The sequence below is a fragment of the Anser brachyrhynchus genome, assembly GCF_964034855.1.
Source record: "Anser brachyrhynchus genome assembly, chromosome: 1".
In the NCBI taxonomy this organism is placed as follows: domain Eukaryota; kingdom Metazoa; phylum Chordata; class Aves; order Anseriformes; family Anatidae; genus Anser; species Anser brachyrhynchus.
The window spans coordinates 92,069,804-92,089,228 of NC_137694.1; the positions used below are offsets into that span (position 1 = coordinate 92,069,804).

Here is a 19,425-nt window from a genome sequence, read left to right on the forward strand (position 1 = left end):
CCCTGTAGCAATACTCCCCTGAAATCACTCACATGTTCAAATAGCACGAAAAATCTGTATTGAACAGCTTGTTTTTTTTAATAGCTTCATTAATTTATGACTTGACCCCTTAGTTTTAACCAACTTGATCCAGAAGGTCAGTGTCACATACCATTTTAGGTGACAACTATTTTGTTTTTACCATACATCTTTCCTGATATGAACTTGACTTGTTAACTTGCCCATCAGCTACCAGTCTATACACAGAAGAACCCTAATTCCACTCTTCTCATGAGTCATGAGGAATGGGCATGTCAAATAGTTAACAGGGCACTTAACTACTGTATTTTAACTGGCTTAGGTTTAGTTTACATTGGGTTCCATCTTGCTTAGGTAAGAAAGCTGCTGGTAACTAATACACAGCACTAGGTCCAGAATTCATAAATATGCCGCTTTCGTCTTTCAATTGAAGTTGCCAGCAGAGGTACCTGCCTGTTTACAGGAACTGAAGTGCAATTATCAGGGTGCTCACTTAAATTGCTTTTTGAATTGCTCTGGCAAAGAAGTAGGCACAAAGATTTTCACTCTAACCAGATGAAGAATCATAAACCCAGAGTACTGTACCAAGCTAAAGAGTACCTAAGCTGTATGGTGCAAGCAACACAGCTATTTAATGACCAATTGGTCGTAAGTAGATGAAAATTGATTCATTAAATATATAAAGTTCAAGCAGAACTACAGCAGCTGAGAACAGGGATTTTTTTTTTTTTTAATATTTTGAATTCTAGATAGTGTATCCTTCATGCTTAAACTGCATTTGTTTGGATAGCAACTACCACTGTTCACGATTCCTGAAGTTCATACACTTAAATCATTTCCAAAGCCACTCATTTTATAAGATAAGAATCTTCAGGAAGAGATGTTCAGAAGACCCTTTTAACAGCTTCATTACTGCAGCTCCTTCTAGCCATTCTTATACTTGTTTACCTTCACTTTTAATGTCTGTCAAACTTCAGTTTTTAACACTGCCTACATTTGAGAATGTAACAAAAATTTTTATTCACACAAGAGCCATTTGTACTTACAATCAATTCTTTTTTTTTTTTTTACAGCAGACATAACAATGTACAAAAAATTGCAACACTTGTAAGCCCTATATCTATTATCAGCTTCAACTCAAACATTTCAACTTCTTAACCCATTGGAATTAAATATATGTATTTCTTAAACAAAAACAAAAAACAAAAACAAACTCCACAGAGACAAGCAAGATATCCCATGTGGATAACAGGTTTATGGTTTTGTTTGTTTCCAAGTAACACCATCTTTTAAAGATGATATATCAAGTATTTTTATTTGAAGAGAGGTATAATCTCTTTATTCCAGAAAGAATTTGGATCAGAACCTTCAGCTAGAAACTTCACTCCTTTCCTCAAGTTTGCTCTCAAGCTACTGATACACACTGTCATTTACTATTGTTTTTGAGACTTCGGTTAATTATGTATCAGTAATCCATTAATCAAAATGTGAACTTAAGTTCTTTAGGGAAGTTACTTTCCATTTGAATTTCAAATGAAGCTGTTGTTTTAATCTTTTTTGAAGACATGCAGTCATATGCAATCACAGTGTATTGTCTACAACACTTAATACAACTACTTTTGTCAAGCTCTAAATGCTGTAAGCTACTGAAAATCACAAGGATAGAAGAAACTTCAGCAAGATCCAGCAAGAAATTCCACTCATGAAGCAGTCATAAATATGCAGCCCATTTCATTTTGAATGTAGTAAAGGTTTTGCCCTTCTCAGGTTCTAAATCTCTATCACCAGATCAGTTTCTTTTCTTCATGCTAAGCATTTGAAGATAACACTTGAACACCATTCTTTTTAATTCTGAGTTTATCATTTTTCTAAAATTCATCTAATCCTATTTCAGCCCAATTTCTCTTTGTAGTCAGACTTAGTTTGGTGCAACCACTCAAGACAAAGTAGAACTACTTCAGATGTCAAATGAGATGTCCTACATACAATGTAATTTTAAAGAACAAGCACATTGTTAAAACACTGAATTATTTGCAGGCAAAACAAATCCACTGCTGTACAGAGACTGCACAGTTTACCTAAACTGCTGTTTCTTAAATTCTGTAGTTGCATCATTGCATAGTAGGTTTTCAGTACATGAAGTAGCAATGCACACATCCACTTCCCTATTAATAAGCTCAAGTTCTAGTTACCCTCTTCAAAGCAAGCCATGTAACTTATGCAGAAGTAGGGTAGAACGTCTGTTTTGACTTCTGGTCGTAAAAACTCAAGCAAGTGTTTTGACACTTTTTAGCACACTTCATGTTTAATGGCATCCTGGAAAATGTTTAAGTTGGCTTTTGCCTTCAGCTTAGAAATTCATTGGAGTTTTCTTACTAGTTATGTCCAGTTCTCCAGCTTTCAAATTCAATGTTGCGATCCCTATAACACCTCAGAAAGCAGTCTTAAATTTTACTCTGTACTTGCAAGAAGGAGTCTCAAGTTCACTAATGACTTGACATCCTGACAAGCACAGGCCTAACAAAATACCATACTGTATATGTACACACAAGCTTTTAGAAATCAATGACTAAAAAAATAAATTTCTTATTCAAAGACAAGCCTTTTACTGGTTTATACTTACTCCTCAAAATCTTGCTCATAGATAAGTTACTTTCAGTGCAATGACTTCTTAAATACATAGATACAAGAAGGCTCATTAAAATGCTAAGAGGTATTCATTTTTGTGCAGAAAAACTAAGAATAAAGCTTTGATTCCACTGTAACTCATTTTAACTGGTACAGGATTTGCTATATAGAAGCATTAAGTTTACCATAGCTAGTATCTAGATGTGGCTATTTGATTTACTAGATCTGAAAAGTACATGTCCCAAAATACCCGATCACTATCTTATGTGAACTTTTTTTTTTGAATCAGAGACCCAAGGCAGTCAATTTTTATTCTTAAACAATTTTGAGTGGTAAGTTTAATTTAGCTTTTTCTTTAACCTCTGACATAAACCAATATAAGCACTCTGCATTAAAAATCAATCTTAAACAGTAGTACAGCATTGGGAAAATAAGCAGCTCAAATACATTTTCCCCAGATTGAATATTTGCATGTCAAGTCACAATATAAAAACCTTCAAAAAAATCAGTTTCAAAAAGTTTATTCCTCCTCATGTTTAAGTATAAACAATCTGAAAGTGATCAGCCAATGAAATGAATTGTAGATACAAGTTTAGTTTTCAGTGGTTACTACACATACCACTCCCTCCGGGATATTACCGAGCCATCTATGTGAGAAACAAAGTCTTCTTCATTGTCATCATAACATTCACCACCCATATATTTCATCCCCAATGTTCCACCTTCATAGTAATCCATTGGTCTTTCATAACGTTCCTGGTACCTGTTAATATTGTCTAAATTGTTCCACTCTGGTTTTTCAGGGTCTTCTAAATAATCTTTAGATATTAAGCTGTTCATTGGATGCTTTATTTCCTTTTTTATACTGTCAGGGTAAGAATCCACATCATCTGACTGAAGAACATCTATTTGAGACTCTTTCTGCATATCTGATGGTGGAATGTAGTTCTTAGCAAAGTAGTCACCACGGAACGTCCGTCTTCTCCTATAGCAGATAATTCCAACCAGAACACTGACAAGTATGAGGAAGAGGGCCCCACCCACCGCACTACCGATGACGGTACCCCAAGTGTCTTCCTGCATTGCTGGCAAGGATGATGTTGGAAAATCTATTATTCTAGGTTCTGTTGCTAAACCTGTGATGCCATCAGTCGAAGGATGCCAGGGAACCGTGGGCAGTCGAGTGGTAGTAGTAGGAGGATCTAATGAAAAGAGCAAAGAGGTAGACAAGACACAGAAAAGGCACAGAATGTCAATGCAAGCTAAATCAGTTAAGGGTTTATAAGAAAGCAAAGTTGATGGGTACGTCCTACAAGAATAGTTTTTCATTCTCAAGTTCACATTACTACAAAAAATGTCTTACACTTCGTACAGGCTTTGGACCAGCTTCAGTATATTGTTTTTAGTTATGTTGCAACAGCATAGGAAAATTCCTTGATGAATTTCAAAAAAGGTCATGTATAAGTAGTCATCTGGCCCTCCTCAAAGTAAGCAGATGCCACTTTTCTGATCGTGTATGTTCACCGTCCATAGTTCATGTTTAGCTCCATCATGGAGAAATGCTGTCTATTAAATAAAACCCAAGCAGTCTCCTACCTTTCCAGACAGCAATTTGGAATACCGGATCAAATTGATTGATTATGCCATAGAGTAAATTACTCCACAAACTCCCCCTTCAGAAATTGTTTAGGACACTGAGTATTATAAGAATGAAAAACTATGTTGTGTGCTCAGTCAGCAGGACATGAACGACTGATTTTAAGCTATTCTCTCCAAAAACCATGTTGCATTAATACATCTTATTCAGCCTCGCCTTAGTTTTAGTGAATGAAGCATAATTAAAAATACAATGTATTAGTTTCAAAATAACACTATCACTAAGCAAGGAGCTTTCAGGGTTTAAAATTAAAAACGGAACATTTGAGTAAAAATGGTATCTTGCATTCCCCTAAAGGCAATTTGATCCCTCATGCACAAAGAAGATTACATATTACTTCCATAAAACAGAATATCAATTGATTTCATGTCAGATTTTGCAAGTAAGCAAGAGATTGCCAGATACCGAGCTTCTTCACTACTCAGCTTTCTCCTTTGTTCTTTAGATCTACTGTAGAAGATGCATGCATCTGCATTGAAGACAAGGTTGCAAGTGATGGGCTGATGACAGATGCTTCCTGAGATTATCCCAATCAACTTCAGTGTGATATGCAACACCAGTTTCTACCTCAGTGCTGCACTGACTACAAAGATCTTTGCTTCGCCCAATGCAAGGTAGTTGTTAAATTAAATCAGTGAATCAACATACTTTAAACATGTTATTATAGTTTGAATCTTTTAGAGAGAATATTACAGACAGCCAGGTAGATCACTAAGTTGTGTTATTATTTAAATGCCTATAAGCAAGATTCATTGAAGTACTACTATCATATTAGAGAGTAGAGAGGCACCCTGAATTTACCACCACAGAACAAAACAGGTCAAACTGGAGATTTGTTAAGCTTCCAGTTATGTGACAAATCTTAAGCTGAAAAAATCCTTAGATATTATTTGTAATCTTACTATTCAGAGATGGTCGTACATTTCTCTCAAACTAGACAGAATTGCCACATTTGTCATCATCACTGCAAATCATACTTCAGACTGCAAAACTCATTTGAATTTAACATTTTAAGCTTGACAGAAGTTTTATACAGGTTTTCAAAGCACAAAATTTTATTACCTGATTATGTAAAAGAAGTGGTGATTTGTTAGGGAGGTATACATAAATGAAATTAATTTGACAGAAGACAGGAAACTGAACAAGGAAGATGCACTACCAAAATGAACAAGAGGAATTCAGATTATGATTTTAGTAAAAATGGATTTAAAGTGTATTTCATAATTTAAACAAAGAAGTAGAGATTAAGAAATCCAAATTTACCAGGGTTCCCATGTCCTATAAATCCAAAGGTCAAGAAGTTATTCAAGCCTCTCTTCCTTGAAAATGTACTTGCTTTAGATACAAGATTTGTTAGCTTAGCATACAATTTCAGGCAGCACCACTGATATTTATTTCCAGGATATAGATGTACACACAGATATATATACACACTTGCTTTTAACTGGCTTTGTATTTCTTCATCTACCTCTCTTTGGCAACAAGGTTTTGTGTCTTACCTTCCACATTCTCAGCATAAGATACACATTCACAATTAGGTAGCAATATCACCTTGCAAAGTTCAATTGCCACATGTGAAACAACAGCAGCAATTACATTTATTATTACAAATATCAGTTTAAGAAAGCCTTTCCTTTAAAATATAGTTCATCTACTAGTTGTCAGGTTGGCCAACTGTATCATCTACAAACGCTAATTAGCATATTGATGTTCAACTCACTACATATATACAATAAATTCAGTATTTATTAATGATTATATACTTTAGGAATGCATATAAATACTTCTGTCACTTGTGTCGATATCTTTTATTGTTGGAGAATGACAATATTAAAACCAGCTCTCCTTGTTTATAAAGCTAATCAGAAGTAAGAACAGGTGAAGTTACCTGCTTATTTCAACCAGAGCTTTGAGGGAAAATTAGATTTCCCTCCCGCCCCCTGACTCCCCCCTCACTTCCTGCACCAGGGAAGTTTCCCAAATAGAAAATGCAATGAACCTTGCTATTCCTTTTCCCTAAATCTACTCCATAACATTAGCAAAACATGTCTGAAATGCTATCTCCAAATGAAGACAATTTCCCTGTGTTAAAAAATAGCCAAAACAGACAATGTCCTCTGAAAGCAGCCAATCAGCTGTTTTCATTATAGTAACATTTCAGGTCATCACCAGTATTTGTTTCTTAGCTTTCTTAATGTTTTCTACAAGAAATCAGAATGCACCATTTTGACTTGAAGTTAATTGTTTTAGACAGCAATTTGTTTAAAAGCATCATTCCCTACCCGTTTTTTCCCCTTAACCTCTTAACTTATGACATAATGTTTAATATTATCTTATCTCTTTCACTGATGTAAGCTTCTGTTATTGTGCAAACCATAACATACCAAATTAAACATGCAGGCCAGGCAGCTGAAAGCAGAAATTCTGAAATAAGTTATCTTTAGGTTAAGCATGTCTTGATTTCTGATTGTCTCTCACTGTGGGGCCCTGTTCGTATCCCTAAGATAAGCATGCTGTACTAACAAGGATAAGTGAAGAAGCACAGAAATATTCTTCTATGATTATATAGCTACTATCCTCATTAAAATAAAATAGGAGTCATAACTGATTAAACTAGAAGAACACAAAAGCTTTTCTGCTATGGTAGAATAAATCCACCCATTCCCTTGGCACATAAACCAGAGCTGTTTGTCTTTTCATTTCAAAGCCTTTGTTCATTTTCTACTATGGAAAGTGAGATTTTGAGATTTGTTCTTTACATCAAGTGAAGCTCTGGTAGCTTTGCAAAAACATATACTGGTACAGTATACTTAGTTTCTACTCTATTACTTCTTTCCCCCAGATATTTCCTATGACAATCAGTACTAGCTTTCAACAGTAGTTTTACTCTACTTCAGTCACATAATTTCACTCCTCCCTTCAGTGAAGGTTCCTGATACAGTTTTCCCAACTCTTGAAGTACAAGCAACTTACCCTAGGCAGATTAAATCCACAATTAAATTTAGTAGAAATATCCAACTGCATGATTCATCTCGTATCCCCATTGACATCTGCCCTTCTCAATCTCCCTGCAATATTTCCTTGTTCAAATGTTCAGGACCTATCTTCTCTTCCCCAGAAGTTCAAAGCCAGTATAAGTTAAGCCTCAAAGACATATGAGTAAGTAAATGGATGGGCTGTCTTTAGAAAGAGACGGAAAACCATCTTCAACAATTTCAGTTAAGCCCTATCTCAGTATCAACAAGCATACCACTGTAAAAATCAGCTACAGAACACAGTATTTTTCAACTGCAAACCATTTCATGTGTTGTCCTATCTGAAGTCCTTCAGGAGTACAGTGACCAACTGTATAATAAGGATAAGGTAAAAATTAAATTCAATACTGGCAGACATATCTTTCAGCTAGAAGTTGTCACTTAGGCATCACTGAAAACATGTTTTCAAGTGGAATGTAATTTGGCCTAATTGTGTATTAACAGTAACAGTCATAGGCTGCATGGTTTCAAATAGCACAATAAAGTCTAGCTCTCCTCGTTAGAAAGAGACCCTACACAATTCAAGACCCCACACTTCCACTCACACATCCCTTCCTTAGCCTTGCACAAGAGGAAGGCTTGGTCTCAACTATAATTGCAAGTCAGTTGTCTTGCACGTACCTACTGCTTTGCAGTTCTAATTCTAGAAGTGAGACTGCGCCTGTACATGTATTACATGCATGTTTGAAGAGAATTATCCTTAGCTGTTCCTTCACCCACTGTTATTGCTAAATTTCCCTTACATGCTAAGTACCTAAACATTGGAGTACCTGACAGCTCTGTGTAGCTGGGCATTATAGAAAAGTGCCCCTTCTCTGAACTGCCGAAAAGCTTACCATTCAACAGCCTTACTACAGCAGGGGAAGTAGCCTTTCTATGAAATATTTCTATGACTATTTTCTGAATGTCTGAGAATGTTTTTCAAAGTTAGTACTGTTTCTCCAACCATTGTGACTCCAGAAATCAGGTAGTAGGTAATGACAATGTGTAACCCTCTCCCTAGTCCTGTAATACACAGCTTTACATCGGATTAAGGATACAAGATTTCCCTTGGATTATCTTCAGTTTGTTTCCCCTTCCCAATTTGGAAAGGATAGATACAAAGATGATGTGAGACAGGCCTCAAAACAACTGACCATTTCTTTAATCAGACTCGATCATTCATTCTTCAAGGTTGAACATACTTTGGCAGTTTCAACCTCGGGTTTCCACAGAAAATGGAACATTTTGCCTTTTTTATGGTACACAGGAAAAGCCTGCCATCATGAACGTTACCTGAATACCCCTTTCAGGTTGGAGGTTAAGACCTGTCTGGACGCCTACCTGTGCAACCTGCCCTTTGGCAGAGGGGTTGTACCCAATGATCTCTGTGCATCTGTGATATTCAGAAACAATGTTCTAAGTCCAAAGTCTGTTATATCAGCATAAAAGCTCAGTTAGAAGAGAGGTTCTTGAGATATTCTATGTAAGAGAACGAAAAAGCTCATGATTTCCAGTTAACAATGCACTTCATTTCTGCCTGACGAATTAGGAGCAACGAATTCACTAGCCTTCATCCCACTTTAGTAGGACCAGGCAGGATCAGTCCCACATCTTCAGGCAGGGCCAGTGACTGCCTTTGTCTCTACCTGCTCTGGTGGTGTTGGTCATCTGCCTGCTGTTGTGAGCACATAGCTCTAAATGAGTTGGTAAATTCTTCCCACTTTAATTTGAAATATATTTTTACAGAATACAAGAATATTTGTATTCACAACACTCCCTCAAAGAAGAGGTCTATATAGGAAGAGAAAAGCAAAAACAATGAACAAGCTCTTTTATGTTAATCCTTACAATATATCCATCTTACAAGAAGGCAGCTCTGAATTTACAAGTCAGATCATCTTACAACTGCTAGGATTGCTGGCTAACAAAGTCTGACTTGACTTTCAACAAAAACAATCTTTTCTGAAGGCAGAGAAGATGACAAAGGAAGCAAATATGCTCCTATATCAATGCAAGTCTCACAGGTCACTTCTCTCTCTCCCAGGTGGAGAAAAACGAGGCCACAGCAGCAAAAGTGAGGCAGCAGAGAGCCAGGAAGATATAAAATTTGATTCCTTGTGTAAACCACTGAGCAAATCTGTATTACAAGGTTTGTCTGCTTGGCAAATCCAGCTGACAGCTAGTTTTGGAAAACTTTAACTTTTGGAATAAATCGGGAACTTCAATACTTGATCACCTCTGAATCCCGAGAGGCATTATTACTTCATGTACTTGTTCAGAAAGAGTAACTTCACATCACCAAAACAAGATATTAAGATACCTGTGCCTCTAAACAGTTATTAAAACACCTGTAGCTTTAAGTAAGATTTCACTATTTCCCCTATCCAAAGACTTACTACTAACTTGAACTAAAACCTGGTCAATCATTTAATCCCTGTCAACTACTGTTATAGCTACCCATTTGACTTAGAGTATTAAGATAAAATACTGTTTTCCTTTATCTTAATTATAATACCTTTTTGGTCTCAACGCGCATTAGCATTATAATATATTTTTGCTCAGGTTTTATTCCAATCCTGACACATTTCTAATTAATAGTTATTTATTTTCCAAAGCATTTAAATAGCTTTACAGCTACCAACACCATGACTGTTCAGTAACTCTAACTTCGTAAGTTTTCTTAGACAGGTTTGTAATTAAGATTTAAAAGATGGTGTGATCATATAACTTGCCTGCTAGTTTCCAAATTTCGTTTAATATTTTTGCATAATATTTTTAATACGGTTTTCTACAGTGGGAGACAGCTAAGATACAAAAATAAGCTAATGAAATGATTGTTGCAGTCTTACACAGTTTGAGTGACACGGATAACACTCATAGGAGTGCCATGTTCACCATTACTAGACAATACCTGATCAGTTAAGTTGAGTATAAAGTTGGTAAGCAGTTTAAGTTTACTATTTGCCTTACTTTCTTATACTTTTTGCATCAGTCTGTTCCTTCCACAGAGTAGCTAAAGTGATAATTACGTAACAATGGATATTTTATATTCATTTACCTGTTCTACACCATTTTAAGTGCATCTCATTTAATGAGACAGTCAACACTGAACAGCTAGTCTCAGAGTCACAGTTAAATGGGATTAACATTAATTTCTGAAAACAATACAGGTGCTATACTTTGTGAATGCCTCAACTCATTTTAATCACACCTCCCATATACTGGCATTTAACAATGCTTTTAATCAGTTTGTTACTCTACGTAGCTTAGGGAAGACTGCCAAGTGCTAGATACTTGTCTCAGGATTAAACAAATGCGTATGACTCGCGTGAGCACTAGTTGCACTGGTGTGGTGCCAGATTGTCTTTGTCTGGAAGTCACCCATATTTTCTTAGATGTTCATGATGATATACACACAAAGATTAACATGATGAAGCTTTCAAAACAAAGTTGATTTCAACTGATTACCTGTTATTACCAATTCCTAGAACATGTAGAGCCATAGCCCTTTATGAACTATCTAGCAACTGTTCAGTTTTGGATCTCCCTAAAAACAGCTAAGTATTTGCAATAAAGTTACTCCAACAAAATAAAGTTATTGAACAAAGCTGAAGAGCATGCATATCAAGAGCACCCATAAATCCACATCAGTAAAGAAATTACCACAGCTTAATTATCTTAGCTGTAAACTAGTCTAAGTTATATTGTATTTACCATAAGCTAGAACATAAGCTTTCAACTGTAATGCATTTCTACTTTTTCAAAAACTTGATCATTTTATGAAACCTTGACAATTCAGACTTAGCCCATTTTTGTCTGTTAGCAAAGGCTGCAAATGTAATTTGAATGATAGCTTTACATTTTCATGCATAACCATCATGAAAAGACTGACAGCAGATCATATTCATGGAACTGACAACTTGAAGAATGATGGATTTGAAATAAGTTCGCCCTTCTTTAAGGTTAGAACAGGGCTGAGGACATAGCTAAACTTCAAAAATACACTAAGTATTTGAATGTTACACTCCAGAAGGATATTTCACCATATTTAATGATGCTTTTCTAGTTTTTGTCTGACTCAGTACTTCTTATAGTACAACAGTCTTTAATTGCTTTTAGACCATTACACATCCATGAGTTAAAATTTATGTAACTTAAGTTCTGTTTACAACTAAATCTACTGCCTCATAGTATTTAGAAATTTCCAGTAAACTAGCTCATTAGCTACTTAATTGGAACATACTAGTTTTCTGCAATGGCTCTCAGCATAGTTATGTCAGTATGAGTAACTGACACTGTCCCTTCTTCTATGCATGCAAGCATCTACCAAATAAGAATTGTGATTGACATGGCTTCAAGCATTCCGTATCTCCAGTTTTAGTCTTAAGTTTTCATTCTCATATCCATCTGAGTTTTCATACTTAGTTTTAGTTGTCTTCAGAGTAAGATCACGTGATTGCTTTCATGTATCATGTAACTGGTCAACTTGCACTCTGATGCTATTTTATATTGTAGAAGTAACATCAACTTACTGAACAGCTTGCAAGACCACACAAAAGAATGAAACAGTAATTTGTGTCTTATTTCCTTGAGAAGTAGTAGTGTATTAGCACTTGATGATTTAGCTAGGTAGTAGTTAATTTAGACAGTCTGTCATGGAAATTTGGAGTGTTGTTTTCTTTAGACATTTGTACAACACTATTCACATATACCTTGCTAAGTTAGTTTTCTTTCTCAACAAAACTATCATAGTAAAACATTATATAGATGCACAGATGTTTTCCAACAGCACAGGTGCTAAACAAATGCACAAGTTTGCCATATTATACAAAGCTCATCAAATAGATGTTCTGTATGAGATACTTAGCTTTATGATTATTGGATACCTGCATCCTGAGAAAAACAAACGACCAGTTAAGGGACTGCAATGCACACATAACTTAAGTTTCCTTGAAGGAAATCTGACTTCGCTAAAGCTGGTCATTCCTCTCCCACTAATAACTGCTGTTTTGATTATTATAGACAAGGTACTGTTTATTGTAGTATGTCTTGCCAAAACAGGTTAAGATTGGAAAAACAAAGTTCACCTACCAAGAAGTAGGTAACACTCTCAAGAGCTCTATGGAGACAACCTCAACCGCAATAACTTGCGCTGTATGCTGCCGTTATGAAGAGTCAGTTTATTCCCAAGTTTTGCTGTAGGTCTTAACTCTATTTCTACTTCACTTTCATATAATGGAAAGGCTCACTCTACGCATCAACTGGCTCTTCAGTTTGCTATTTCAACTACTGACAGAAGTCAAAGTTAACATACTGTTGTTGCCAAGATGTAAGACTTACCTGATATGTAGATAGTCTTCTGATCACTTCTCTGACCAAGGGCGTTAGTCACCTTACAGATATAAGTCCCAGTGTAGTTGTAAGTCAATGGGCTGGTGAACTGCAGAGTGTTGTTGACAGACAGCAGTCCTTCAGGCCATTGTCCATCCAACCTAAAATGAAACAGTTGGCCATACTTCAGCTGCAAATCTTCGACTGAATTATTAATTTAACTGGGTTAAATGCTATTTGAAGTAGGCTAAAGTGAACTTGCACTGAACACTGATATTCTCAATAGGCCTTCACTGGATGTTCTCAGTCTCCAACTGAATATTTAGCATTTTAAGTTCTGTATCAAGTCCTTTAAGCATCAAATCTGCTGGCAATAGTAAATCATCTACCTATTAACATTACTTGAATTAAGTTCCTTCAAGTTCTTTTTGAGATTTTTTTTTTTATCTAGATCAAGCTGTAAAGACCATTAGATCACCAAGGTGAACTCAAATTACTGTCAGGATTACCTATTTTCCAGACAGTTCAGCAGTCACAAAGAATATTTCTGGCAGTGCAAGACGAAGTTACAGGATAATTTCACTAGCATTTGTCAGCAGGAATTCAAGCAGTTTTTCCTCTCAACCTGTCTTTTCTTACCCCCACCCCATCACTTTCCCTTCTAAATTACAGCACTGCAACTGGATTTGATGCTTAGCAATGCATTTAGGAAAACAACTGGTTAGAAAAAAATTGTTCCTAACCTTTTGTAAACCTACTACTTACCTGAAACATTCTGCACACGGTAACAGTAACAACTGTGTAATGACAATAGAAGGGGAAAGGGCAGAAGGACTGGAACTTTTCTTAACACAGCTGCCAACTACCTACTGAAACACCTGTATAGTTTAATGCCCATACCACCACTGCATTTTATTTTGCTTTCATCTAGTGATCTGTTAAAAGCTAACAAGGACTAACTCAATATTCAAACAGGTGATCACCAGGTCTCCATACCATGGAAGCAGATATTTGCTAAATGTTAAGTTGTATCAAAACACAAGAGCCACTCCAACACTATATTAGATATTCCATCAGCCTTTAGAGCCTTCTGTAACTTTCTTGGTTACTGCTCAGAACTGCTGGACAACAGCTGCCATATGAAGCTGTGATTAACCTTGAAGCTTGATTAACCTTGTACTTCATAATATCACTTACGTATTTCAAAGAAGATTATTAAATAGTCTGTTTGAAAGTTATATCGTAATGTTTAAATTTCCATATAAACAGCATTTTTAAATCTTGTTTACCATGAGCATTTTACAATCCTAGCAAGTAGTCATCTTTGCTTCCAACAGACCAAGCTTCTGGAACTACTAGAACAGTGAAAGAACTGTTATCATTTGCAAGTCAGTAAGATAGTACAGTTTCAATATATCTGGTTTCCATTTCCTTAAACATTCAAGCTTCCCTTCTTTTACATGGATTTCCCTTCCTCCCCCCCAAAGTTCCTCATTCATCAGTATTACAACTGCTTGGGTGGATTTTATTTAAGCAAAGAGGTACACCCACTTGACTCCAGGAAGTTAAGCTTCTCTTGTAAAATTTGGTTCACATTAGCCTTAGGAAGTTTAATAGTGACTTCCAAAGCTTCAAGTGTTTAAGCATTGAGTGTATTTTTACTGAAATTAGAATTGTATTGATTAGTTCCTATATGCATCTCTAAGTTCAAATAAAAGAAGTGAGAGGCTATAGTTCATCCGAAGAAACAAGCTGTATTGCTTTTGATAGCCTTGCATGCTTCTTTGAACACAAATTTCTTTGTCATTATTTCCATCACACTAAGTTCCAAATTAAGGAATGGGATGGCAGACTACTGTAGCATATAGGTAAAGCATACATTTTAGTCTACCTATTTTAGGTGTAACCATACCATTACATTACAACTAGTGTTAGCTGCAATACTGACTTAAAATTCCTATGCCTGCATCTAGGATAGAGTCAGTTATAGCAATGTTTTGGTTTCCTGTCAGACTGCCATCCATCAGATCTTATCAATACCACATTTTCCAATCACGCTATGACTGCTTCTGTAGGCTATTATAACTACCATTGGGAAAGCAGGGAAATGGATTACAACTTTAGACCAGTAAATATTCCTGTGATCTTACCAACAAGAGCACTGTAATATTGTGACTTACAAATTCATACCATCCTCATGGAATTATTCCTTTAGTGCCAACACTGGTACCAAATCAACTTAAAGTAGCTGGCTTTATTTCATTTTTTTCATAGTACAGATTTTGATTTGTTTGCTTTTTTGTCGTCTCGTGTCTCTTGCCCCACATACATACGTGACTTCAAAAAGCTACACAGAAAGTTTCAGAGTAGAGCCATCCAATCCTTACATTCACGTAATGAAGCTGTTATTTAAAAATCTCTACGCAATTTTATTTATTCATTCTAGAGACATTCAAAGCCTAGTTTACATTAAGATGAACACTGCTTGAAAAACATGACAAGTTCCATAATTCAGTAAGTAGGAGTTGCCATCTCAACTGCAGTTTACAGATTTTAAAATGCAGATTCTGAGAAGTGTCTATAATCTTCAAGTAATAATAAAACAGAACTAATGAAGTAATTGGATCCCTACTAGATGTATCATGCTTTGTGTATTATACTGCAACATACAGTTTATTCTAAAGCACTCTTAAGATAAGATCCTTCAAAGTTAATGACGAACTGTTCCAGGCTGGTAAACTTACAGGATATCCACCCACCCATATTCATACATAAACCTCTTGTGCCCCATTTTTAAATGAGACTTGGTAAGACAATTACATCTCAATACAAGTCACAATCATTTTCTTCAGTTTTTTTTTTTTAAACTAGGAGTTTATACCACCAGTATCATGTGGCATGCCCCTTTTTATAAATATTTACCTGGTCCACATCAATTCCATAGGTAATGGATTTGCATCAGCATTACACCTGAGCTGAACATTCTCTCTTCCGATGAACCAGTTACCATCATAGCCAGTTACTGAAACTTCTGGGGCATCTGCCAAAAAAGAGATATAACCCATCAATAACCACAGTATTTTCTTTAAACAAGCTCTGTGTAACAATCGGTTTGGTGGAACAGAAGGTAGTGGTGTTAATTTCTAAATAAAAAACAGAGGAAACAAACAGTTCCAAGCTATAGCATGATATACAGCAGTAGATAAAGTGGGGAACAGTAGAGTTGTTAGAACTGGTGCAACTGTCCCACTGCATTTTCCATAAACAGCATTTGAGTGCAATGAAAGAACTTCAGAAGAGAAGAATCAGTTCAATGTTCTTCGGTAATTTAGAGCTACTTCTCACTAACAAGATATAGGTAAGAGATCAGAACAGTGTTTTGAGAAGCAAAGTAAAGTAATTAAGAAATAAAAAAGGTCACAGATGCCAATTGAAAAGGTTAGCAGTCATCCACTGGCACTGTAATGTGGCAGGATATTGTTATGGCTCCGAAAAAGCAAGAAGGTCACTTCAGATAAGCCTGAGAGACCTAGCTGAAATATTTAGAAAACCACGTGAAGAACCACCACTACGACTACATATAGTTGGTATAAGCTCCTACAGCCAAAGCACAGGAATATTCCCAAAAGCTGTGAGTAGAAGGGAAGAATCAAGACTAGAGGAAAAAAAGTATCTGCTCTGCTCACTTGCTGCTGTGTTGCTTAGTATATGGTAGCATTACAAGTTCTGAAACATGGCCTAGCACTACATTTCACATTTTAGTATCAACCTGGCCCATTTTCAAATATATAACTTCAGTCTCATTCACTGTTAGAAGCAGAGGGAACCAGACATCTTTACCTGCATTTCTGTTTCCTCAACATCACTTCAATCTAGAACTTCAATTCAATACTGAAAATAAAAACCAGTACTAATCACTGCTTAGTACCCACATGACTGATTTCTCAATTGTGCTAAGAGAAGATATGTTTGTACGTATTTGGCAATAACCAAATGTTGATCCTTTAGAAGTTCAAAAGTATTAATCTTTCAAGTATTAATGTTCACATGCAGGAAAGTTGTCAAGTCCTAACCAGCATCGTAACTTCCAAAAGGAGAGAAATGAAGTACAGCTCCAAAGGCCATCTCAGTTCAAACCAGTATGCTTAAATGAACTAAGCTTCACTAAACAGAGAGTAACAAACCCACAATAGGTTTTCATCACACTGAAACAGCCAGGTTTGTTTTTTTCTAGACATTCCATTTCTTCTAATTGAATTGACAAACTTATGTGATTTAGGAGCTTTAAAGCAGCACAAAGCTGAAACAAAAGATTATCAAACAAAGAAACTGAACATAACTCATTTTGGTCACCCATTCATTGCTTAATAGAATACTGATCACATGCCTAAAGCTTACTTGCCTTAACATGTTTTATCAAAGAAGAGTTATAAGCCATCTTACTTCATATTCAGGTGTTTTAAAGATGCAAATTTGTTAAACAAGCCTGGTATAGGCTTGAATTATATGAGCACTAACTGTTAACACTGTATATTACATTCATGTTTCCTTATGCAAATTAGACTGGAAAAAGCTTAACATCTAATTTGAAAGTAACTTAATCCCCATAAGCCATACTTTCCATTTGTCTTCATAACCACAAATCCTCATTAGAACTCTTTTTAATACTACTAAAATCATAGGACACTAAATAGTTTACATATCAACTTAGTTATTTTGTCTGTAATCTTTGTTATATTAAATACAAACATGAATGGTAAGTTCACCCATGAGTCAGTATCCAAAACAAATAGTGGAAACAACAGTATTCTAGTTTTCTGACTAGACTTATTTAAAATTAAAACAGAGACCCCAGATTCCTACTCCTCGCTGATCTACTTATTGTCACGTCGTTTTCTTCAGTTTTCTTTTTCCTGAAGCTGTAAGTGCTCATCTCCCTGTGGAAGGTACGCACTGATAAAGAATGTGGTTATAATACATAAATCAAGTAGCAACTATTCTGAAGTATACTTACACTGTATATCCAACACATGAGAGTATCTTATCTCCTTTTCCAAAGCTGGGTGCTTCACAATACAAGTTATACGTCTTCCTCTTGCAAATCGTGTAGGGACAATATTATACTGACTTACAACTGTCACTGTTTCATTTGGAAACAAAGTAGAGCTGGATTCCATTTCACCAAGACCTCCTTCCCAGTCAATCTCTGCAGCAGGTTTTCCAGTGGCTGCTGTACAAATTGCTGCTGTTGTTTGATTTGCACCATCTATTAGAGGGTTTGGTCCTTTTGTTAAGCTCACAACAGGTTCAACTAGGGAAGGGATAAAAAGTGAGTTTAAGCAACAACAGAATTTCCAAAAGTGTCTGTATGTACAAGAATTAAGCAGACATCTAAACCATTTGAAAAGCCCATGCTAATCAGGTGTCCTGGAAACAAATAACATCAGTTATCAAGGGTGAAAGCTGTACAATAGTTTGGCCCACTGATACAAACTCACCTCCACCCACCCACTGAAGGGTAAGGTTGTTCACTCATTATGTTTAATGTGCTGACAGGGAATTCCAGAGTGGTTAGGTTCACACCACCACCTACAGTGCTTCATTTCCAGTGTCTGACAGATTAGCATATTAGATTGAAAATGTGCTGTTAATTTATAAGACGCTTGGGTTCTGCTGCACTTTGAAGTTTTATATTTAAACTATTTATCTATACAGTCATTTTTTATCATTTTAAAGTTAGTGGTCTGGGGTTAGAAAACTGACTTAAGAGTTTAAGCTTCATTCAGTTGGTCATTGCAACAAAACAAATGGATTCCAAGCTAAAAAGAAATGAAGCCAGGAATTACCTTTAAAAATGCATTTTAACATATGTACATACACAATCATGATGCTGATTATATGCACAAATGTGCAAAAATATACCTGTACAGAAACTTACTTACACATTTAAGTTTAATGCAAAACTTAAATCTATATAAGATATATAGAGGCATAAAATAGACATATAGACTGTCATTAGATATAGATGTAAAAAACTTGACCCCAATACGTTGGGCAACACTCAAGAAAAAAAACTCTACTCAAAGAACCTGACTTCCTTGTAAGCCTGTTGCTTACCCCCAAGTTTAGAGCATGCTTGTTCTCAAGGTTAGGTTCCTTATGCACAGACCACTGCATTCTGAAAAGCCTTTAAAAAGGACTCCTTTCTGTTCCAGCAGTCTCTTCCAGCCCCATAAGACTCATCCACCAGTTACTGCCTAAGTCAGCCAGACCATCTGCTGTTTCTGACGCAAACTAAGATTTTGGTGTTTCAGACGGTCTGTTTCAATATCCAATACTGGCACATATGGGTTTCCCAGTAGCATACTAGCCTATTACAAAACCCTTGTCTTGTGATGCAAATAAGCAATCTGAGCCCTCTGAAGTGAAGCCATGAGTATGTACTACAATGCTTCACAATCTACCTCAGTGGACCAGCCCTCAATAATTACAGGCCACTGGCAACTCTTGCCACTTGCATATTTCAATATCCTTTAAGAAAGGCTGTGAATTAGACCTCTGCTTCTTACAAAAAAAGCTAGCCTGCATGTTTTAAAACACAGAGCAGAGTTCACAAGAGCTGCCAATATACTTCTCCAAGCAACAATACCTGCAAGAGACAACTAACTAATATGCTATTTCAGCTTGAGTGAGTTCCGTTTTAGAATCAGTTTGTCTGCCTTCTGCTCACTCTATACCACTCTTCAGTCACTGAAGTTGGTTTATTTGTTCAAT

At 36.1% G+C, this 19,425-nt stretch overlaps 1 protein-coding gene across 2 annotated transcripts in view; it reads right to left on the reverse strand.

Annotated features, from left to right (window-relative positions):
- NECTIN3 (nectin cell adhesion molecule 3) overlaps positions 1 to 19,425 on the reverse strand; it is a 66,409-nt gene that overhangs the window by 16,127 nt on the left and 30,857 nt on the right. Inside the window, exons 3-6 of one of the 2 annotated variants that reach the window (XM_080579543.1) lie at positions 17,666 to 17,962; positions 15,574 to 15,691; positions 12,661 to 12,812; positions 953 to 3,848 (exon numbers count right to left, since the gene is read on the reverse strand). In XM_080579543.1, coding sequence (XP_080435669.1) covers positions 3,256 to 3,848; positions 12,661 to 12,812; positions 15,574 to 15,691; positions 17,666 to 17,962 — 1,160 coding nt within the window. In that variant the 3' untranslated portion in view covers positions 953 to 3,255. Of the gene's footprint in view, positions 1 to 952; positions 3,849 to 12,660; positions 12,813 to 15,573; positions 15,692 to 17,665; positions 17,963 to 19,425 lie in introns of those variants that run through there. The other variant, XM_080579544.1, reaches the window with a different exon arrangement.